This window comes from Podarcis tiliguerta (genome assembly GCF_965153285.1).
Source record: "Podarcis tiliguerta genome assembly, chromosome: 13".
Taxonomy (NCBI): Eukaryota; Metazoa; Chordata; class Lepidosauria; order Squamata; family Lacertidae; genus Podarcis; species Podarcis tiliguerta.
Window position 1 is genome coordinate 36025168 of NC_139546.1, and position 8002 is coordinate 36033169.

Below are 8002 nucleotides of genomic sequence, written 5' to 3' on the forward strand. Positions count from 1 at the left end.
CTGCTTGGTAGGTGCACCCACCCTGTGGAACGGCCTCTCATCAGATATCAAAGACTTTAAAAAAATATGCATTTTTGTAGACATCTGAAAGCAGCTGTTGTAAATAAAAATATGCCCTTTTCCCTTATGGGGTATCCAAGAGCCCATATAGAGTCCTTACATAGGTTCCCTATTGGTAGGAGAAAATAACAGAGGCCAACCAGAGAATATTGAGAAGCAAAGCAGCTAGTAAGCTTGATCTTTATTGATCTGTTGCAACAGGGTACTCCCCTCACACGCAGGAGAGGAAGAGGAACCCCCAGAATTGCTGTGCCAGAGCTTATAAAGACTTTTGAAAATCCCATTCTCTAGATCAGGACCACCCCCAGAAACATTATGCATACATCACAGAAGGGGTGTAACCTAAGACCACCCCTCAGGTACATGCATACATCACAGGAATTTAAATGTTGTTTTTCTCCTCTCACCTCTACTATCTCCTGTCTGGCAAGTTATTTGATTGGATTGTCTGGGGTGCCTGACCATTCTTTTGTAGTGCTAAAATACTTATTTCCTGGGCCACTTATTTCCTGGGCCAGGTCACAGGTTCACACCTTATTCAAACAGACATATCTTGTGAGGAAAGAAGACAATGGGGAGGCTTTTCCACAGAGAAAGGATTTGGTCAGTTTAGGAATCAAAGTGGTTCCAGGTTGGTCTTCCTGTGTTGATCTGTGTATGTGCAGTTATGAACATTACCATATATCTAATACCATAAAATTCCTATCACACAGCCGTGTTTCTGGAAGTTTTTAATGTTTGATGTTTGGTTTTGTCCCTTTATATTTTGTTGGAAGCTGCCCAGAACAGCTGGGGTAGCACAGTCAGATGGGCCGAGTATAAGAAATAAATTCCTCCTCCTATAACTACACAGGGCCTCACATGCGATTCAAGTACAGTATAACACATAATTGAAAACGTTTCAAAAAGTGTAGCTTTATGCAATGTGTGTTGAGGCAAGAGGGAAATGACTGTTTCGAATATATGAAGACTACTACTGAGAATAAGCGGTAGTCGGTTTATGTCGGAGACTAAAACAGGGGGTCATTTTCCGTTTCTGATGTAATCTGGGCACACGTGCAATAGAAGCTATTATTGGAAGAAGACTTGTAACAATGTGTCACAAAAACGGAGCACCTCCAGGGAAATCGGGGGTTTGATTTAGATGCAGTGACGCAGAGCCTAATAAATTCTCAGGCGCCGTCACTAAAACGAACGTGTGTGACTCTGCACCAATCAAGCCGCGGAACCAAAGGAGCACGAGCCAATCAGAACAAAGTACGAACTCAACATTCCGTCAGATTGTAAGAGCGGCGCGAGATGACGCAAGGGGCACGTACAGAGACGGCCCGAGCACCCCACCAATCAAAAGCAGAGGGCGGGACTAGACTGCCGGAGAATAGACTGGCACCGGAAACGGAAGCTGGGAGGGAGGAGGGCGGAAGCTTCGGAAAGAAACAGCAAGAGCCAAAATGAACATTCTTCCCAAGAAGTCATGGCACGTGAGGAACAAAGACAACGTGGCCAAGGTGCGGCGGGACGAGGCGGAGGCCGAAGCGCAGCGGCAGAAGAAGGAGGCTCGAGCACTACTCGCTGAACAGGAGGTACGTTGTCGCCAAGGCGCATGCGCGAAGATTTTGCGCGTGCGCAGTTTTCTAGTCTGCGCGACGTCTCCATTGCGCATGCGCGTACTTTAGGCATCTACTCTACCAGTTTAAATTGATGTCAAAAGGCAAACATATGAGGATGGTGGTTGGGCGAGTGGAACATGGCGGAGAAAAGCCAGGCAAAGCGCTTACGGGTGGGAGAAGACAGGACAATGGACTGGTGCAAATGGAAGCAGGAAAAGGAGAAGAAGATATGGAAGGAGCTGAAGCTGTTGAGGAGACTGGAGAAGAAGATGATGCAGGAAGTGGCAGAGAAACAGAAAGAGGAGGCAGAGCCCATTGAAGATAAAGGATGCAACTACACAGTCAGCGTCACACTTCCGGGCTCCATTCTCAGCAACACCCAGTCGGCAGAGTTGCGGACATACCTTGCTGGGCAGATCGCCATGATTTGCGTCATCTTCTGCATGGACGAGATTGATGAGCAAGGGGAGGATGCAAAGACAGTGGAAGGTGAATTTGAAGGGATCAAGAAGAGAGGTCAGGCCTGTGTGCAGCTGGCCCGGATTCTGCAGTACCTGGAATGTCCCCAATACATTAGGAAGTCTTTTTCCCCAGGACCTCCAGTTTGCAGGGCTCTTAAACCCCTTAGATAGCCCCCGCCACGTGTGGATAGGTGAGGAATTGGAGTATTGGGAAGGAGTGGCTTTGTCATGACCCACCAAGCCTGGCCGGGGATCCTTTGTGAACTGTGGAATGCAAAAGAAGGTACAGATTGATAAGCAGCTGGAGGCAGGCCTTCGTGTTACAGTGCGTCTCAACCCACAGAAAAATCCAGAGAGCCAAACACAGAAGGGGGTGGTCGTTTCATCACACCAGCTTCGAACTGCTTCTGGGCTCTGCTACAGTGTCTGCTTGGCATCCTGTCTGAGTGTTGTGGTTGCCGAGTCCCCGTATAAAGAAGGCTATGATCTCTCCATTGGAACCTCTGAGCGAGGGACCTCTGTGGACCAGGCAACACTGCCTCCTTTCAGACATGCTTTGATAGTTTTTGGAGGCTTGCAAGGCCTGGAGGCAAGCGTGGACATGGACCTGAACCTGGAGGTCACAGATCCAAGCACCTTGTTTGACTTTTATTTGAATACCTGTCCAGGGAAGGGCAGCCGCATCATCAGGACTGAGGAAGCAATTCTCATCTCTCTGTCGGTGCTGAGACCTCATATCAACGAAGCAGTGAAGAAAGGCAGTGGCCTCTGAATAGAAGCAGAAACTCAAGCATCCAACACGGACAGACCATCATCAATCTTTACCTCTTCCAGCCAACTTAAGACCGAAATGTGAAGCCGGACCATCTTCTCTCTCTGTTGGGAGGTCAGGAAACTCACCTCCCTGTTGCCACTGGATGATTTGAGAGTGGAACAGGTTGGAGCATCCAGACACAAATAGAGGGGGAAAGGGGGAAGGACTTTGAGACTAGCTCAGCTGCCACTTCTCAGAATCATCAAACTTGGGAAACAGTGAAGACCTAAGTGTGGCGATTGACTGGGGGATGATGCCTTCTAGCCCAAATGCAATCTGTTGCAACCACATTCATGTTTAACACAGGAGCAACAACTTTATCCACAAAATTAAGACTGCTATACCTACAGTTTAAGAAGAAACGTATCAAGTGTGTGACCTAATGTGATAATATTCCAGTAGTATCTTGATCAATGAAATGGCCAAACCTTTTTAGGTGTAAACCAGTGGTTCCCAAAGTGGGCAATACTGCCCACTGGTGGAGGGCAGTGCAGTTACTCAGCAGAGCAAAAAGGACTATCAGGTGTTAAAAAGCTGATATCACTGGATCAAGTTCATCAATTTTGTTGAATTACATTAAATAGTTTTAATTTTTTTTGGGGGGGGGAGGCAAACATATAAAAGTCAAGTATAATGAAGCACCTGAATTCATACACACTATTTCCAAAACTTGCTATATTAAATAGTTAACCACCAGTTACCATTGTTGTGAATGTCACTGTGCTTGATCCTGTATACATTTGAGCATTGAACAGAAGTGTTCCAGGCATAAGATACCTCTTGCATTTCATAGAATATTATATATATTTTTATATACCCAGGAGTGTGTACATATATGCTACTCTGCCAACTATGGATAACATTTCATACATCAGATTTAATGGGCTGTAGTCCACAGAAACATGTGTCACAATAAACCTGATAGTCTTAAAATGCCACACGAATTTGTGTTGCTGCTCTTGTGTTCATATTGTATATATACCATGTTGCTGCTCTTTTGTTTATAATACTTGCTCTTGACTTCTGTCCACCCAGTTCTTTGTGAAAATACATGAATTTAAAAGTGGTGGGCTTAGTGGTTCCCCAATACATGCACACACTTAACATTTTTGCTTTGTCCCAGTCTTATTCTATCATAACTCCTGTATCCAGTAATAGAATAGATTATTTATTGTTAATTTGACTGCAAAGTGGCTATCTTGCAATGAGCCACAGGCTTTTAGAGAATAATGTAAGAGACTGGGAAGGAAAGGGCAGGTTGGCTATCGTAGCAGAGAAATGTGCCACAGCAAGGTAACTATGCAGGCAGGGAGGGCAGGGAATTGCACCATGGGCGAATTCTTCTCCTTTGATCCTAGGCCCGGACTGAATTCCTACGCAAGAGAGCACGCCTGTCAGCTCCAGGAGGTGATGACAGCAGCTCGGACATCCTCGCTTTAGGCTCAGAAAGGCCCTCACGCCATCTAAATCTCTTTCAAGAGTTGGAAGAAAGTGGCAACAAAGAATATGAGGAGGAGAAGAGGCAAGAGAAGGTAATGGGAGGAGGGGAGCTTGTTGTGGAGGCTTTCTTTTCACCAGCTGCAAACTTGGTGGTCTAAAGGGCTCCAATCCAGCCAGGGTGCAACATGAACTCCTTTGCCCCACTTGCAGAAAATAACTCTGGCAGAGTTGGTGTGGGGTGGTTTGGGTTCTTGCTACCCTCTGGCTGTGCAAGGGCAAAATGTGGAGCGCTTGTAGCATACATATTCAGGGGTTTATTTATCTGGCAAAGAAATTTATTTTTGAAGTATGTGTTCCCACGTGCCTGTCATACATATGGAACCCTGGTTTGCCATGTCCTTTGTGCTCGTTGTGCTTCCCCTTCCAGAAAATATAGGCTTCCAGCTTCCACCCTTTTGGGTTAGCCTTCATTGTAATCTGTTACTGCCTGGTAAGTACTCACTGGAAGGAAAAGAATATACTGTAGTGAGGGCCAGTGAATGGTCTGGGAGCATTCAATGCTGTAACATTGTTGAAGCTAAGTGGATAGAGGGGACCTGAGCAGTATCTGACTCAGGGATAGTCAATACAACCCCCTCCATATGTTGTTGGGACTCCAACTCCCATCAGCCTTAGTCAGCATGGCCAATGGTCAGGGATGATGGGAGTTATAGTCAAGCAGCACCTTTGACTCCCCCAATATAGGGGAAATAGGGATGTAAGTTGACAGTCCATGGAGCAATCTCACACAGGCAGCATTAACAGTACTTCGAGTAACACTGCTTTGGGTTATTTCACTTCTCCCAGGAGCGTCGGGAAAAAGCTCTGGGTATCCTCACGTACTTGGGCCAGAGTTCAGCAGAGGCCCAGACAAGTCGTCCCTGGTACCAGGAGCTGCCAGAACGCAGTGAGGCCGTCGCCAAAGATGAGAAGCTGAAAGGGAAGTTGGATCCCCTGGCCGAGATGGAAAGGCACTTGCGGAAGAAGAAGGGATCCCACAAGAAAGATGGGAAGAAAGACAAGCGGGAGCAAAAAGGAAGCGGAGGAACTCTGGCTTTCAGGTGCGTTCCTTTAGCAGCCTAGGCCACAGCACAGGACACTGCTGCTTCTTCCTGCTGGCTGAGACTGGATGCCCCAGACAACAAACACTCACCCTTAGGAGGGGCGGGGGAGGGAAGCCACACATGTGGGAAATGCAAGGTGTGCGTTTCAGGTAGCACCTCCCAACTGTAGGTGGCTGCTCTGAAAAGAGGGAAATGCTCTTTTGTATAAAGTAAAGGGGAGTTTTACAGCGCAGCAGTTACAGCCAAGTCTTAAGAAATAGGTCAATGAGTGTGAGGGGGTCGTTTGCCTGCTTTTGTGCTGCTTCAAAGAATCCAGCTCTCAGGGATAAAAGACTTAACAGTGATTTGTCAACGTAATAAAATTGACTCCTGCTCTGTTGCAGGGTGGGATATTGGCCCTGGAAAGGTGGTGGAGGGGGACTGGAAGTTCAGGCTTTAAGTATTGCCCCCTACTGGTCAGGCAGTGCTCTTTTGTCAGGTGTTGAAAGGAGAATATAGGGAAGGTGTGGGGAACCTTTGGCCTGACAGATGTTGCTGAACCTCAGCACTACCCCTAAACTTACGTCCCCTCCCCTACATTTTATTGGCAATAGCCTCTGTCGCCTCCCAAAACAGCAGGACAAGAGCACAAAATAAAGGATTCCTGTAGGCAGGATGGTGAGGATTACAGATTTGCAGGGTCCCATCGACACTTCAGTTTCTAACCCAGGCCTGTGGAACCTCAGCCCCAGGCGTAAACTCAGCCTTCTGGGGCTCTGTTTGGCTCTTGAGACTTTCCAGGCTGCATCCCTCTCACCAGCTCCGTTTTGCACCCTTAAACGCTGATATTTTTTGCTGCCTCAGATGGAGAATAGAGGAGGATATGTAAGTGTAAAGAAGCTAGTCTACTGTTTTTCATATATTTCATATTTTTTGCTTTTGCCTCTGGGCCTGCTTACCACCAGAACAGCCACTCCTCTTCTTAAACCCTTTTGTTTCCATTTCAGGCCTGCCCCTTCCTCGGCATCGTCGTCATTGGAGCAACTGCGCCAGGAGAGGTTGCGCCGCGAGAAGGCAGAGCGAGCCCGCGCTGAGAGCCTTCTAGCCCAAAGGGCAGGCACCCTCCCACTCCAGGAGGAGGAGACGGATGAAAGAAAACGGGGCTACAACTCTCAGTTTAACCCGCAACTGGCAAGAAAGAGGGTCTGGGAACCACAGTGAGGTGTCGTGCAAGCGTGATATTACCAGACACTGCAATGAGACAATAGCAGTAGCAATGCTGTCAGGGAAAGCATGTTATCCTGAAGTATCAAGAGACGGATACTGTCAATTTTCTTCAAGAGGAATATGCATAATTTTCTTCTTGCTCGATGCAACATATTTATTGAATTCATACCCTGGCCTGGGGCGTGGACACGTTCTGGTCAATGTGCAGTAATCAGGATTAGGCTGAGGAAGACTTTGGCATGTGGGCTCCAGTAATACACACACTCACCTTATCACTATCGTTTTCTAGATTAGGGCCAGGCCAGAGTCTGCTCCACCAGCTATGCAATCAATCAGTTGCCTGCCTTGGGACTGTTATGTACAATGGCAGCTGGATAACAAGTTCTGCCTATTTACACCAGCCCCCCCCCCCCCCCCAGACCTGAACTCTCCCTATTCATCTTCGTTTTCCTCAAGGAAATTGGTGTAGGCCAAAGCCTGTCAGTATCTATTGTGCAGGATATGCGTCGGTATCTACTGTGTTTTGAAATGGATTCTGGGCAATAAAAGGACACAAAACATCTGGTGCTTTGCGTTCATGAGTCTCCACAGGAAGTAGTAGCAGTGTCTTCCTTCCACCAAAACGGCTCAAGGACCTGGAGGCAGCAACAAGAACATCCCTCTGCAGGGGAAGACCTCTGCATGCATGCTAAAGCTCATGACAGAAAAGGCGGGGAAATAAGCTTCCATCCGTTTTTTAAAATTAGTCTATGCTTTTGTATATGTGCAAAAGTGTGTCCTAGGCAACGCAGGCCAAAGTCTCAGAAAGAAGCCTGAATAAGTAATGGAATAGAAGCACCAACTGTGAAGGGGGAACATTAGAAAAACCCTCTTGAGTCAGGGTAGCCGCCTAACTACTGGCCAGACTGGCCAGGGCTGCTGTGAGTTGTAATTCAACATCTGGAGATGGCACAGTTTGCTGCTGAACTCTAGTAGGGGCAGCTAATTTTAGTGTACACATACATCTACATTCCCTCATCACCCAAGTAGTACTGGGGGGAGATCTCTTCTGTTGTTTAGTTGTGTCCGACTCTTCGTGACCCCCTGGACCAGAGCACGCCAGGCCCTCCTGTCTTCCATTGCCTCCCGCAGTTTGGTCAAACTCATGTTAGTAGCTTCGAGAACACTGTCCAACCATCTCGTCCTCTGTGGTCCCCTTCTCCTTGTGCCCTCCACCTTTCCCAAGAGAGTATTGACTAAACGTGATCCACCTGGAGGAGGAACCAGCAAGCCACTCCAATATCCCTGTCAAGAAAACTCCATGGGCAA

The 8002-nt window shown here is 47.4% G+C and overlaps 2 protein-coding genes across 2 annotated transcripts; both read left to right on the forward strand.

Annotated features, from left to right (window-relative positions):
• The first annotated feature begins 1429 nt into the window (after nt 1-1429).
• LENG1 (leukocyte receptor cluster member 1) lies at nt 1430-7255 on the forward strand. The gene is made up of 4 exons (XM_083409388.1): nt 1430-1643; nt 4304-4477; nt 5232-5485; nt 6475-7255. The coding sequence occupies exons 1-4, from the start codon at nt 1512-1514 to the stop codon at nt 6686-6688; spliced, it is 774 nt and encodes a 257-aa protein (XP_083265514.1). The 5' UTR covers nt 1430-1511; the 3' UTR covers nt 6689-7255.
• On the forward strand, nt 1665-3045 carry SPOUT1 (SPOUT domain containing methyltransferase 1). The gene is given in 3 exon segments (XM_083409387.1): nt 1665-2253; nt 2255-2360; nt 2364-3045. Coding segments are annotated over 3 exon segments (1092 nt in total). The 5' UTR covers nt 1665-1807; the 3' UTR covers nt 2904-3045.
• Nucleotides 7256-8002: the final 747 nt, after the last annotated feature.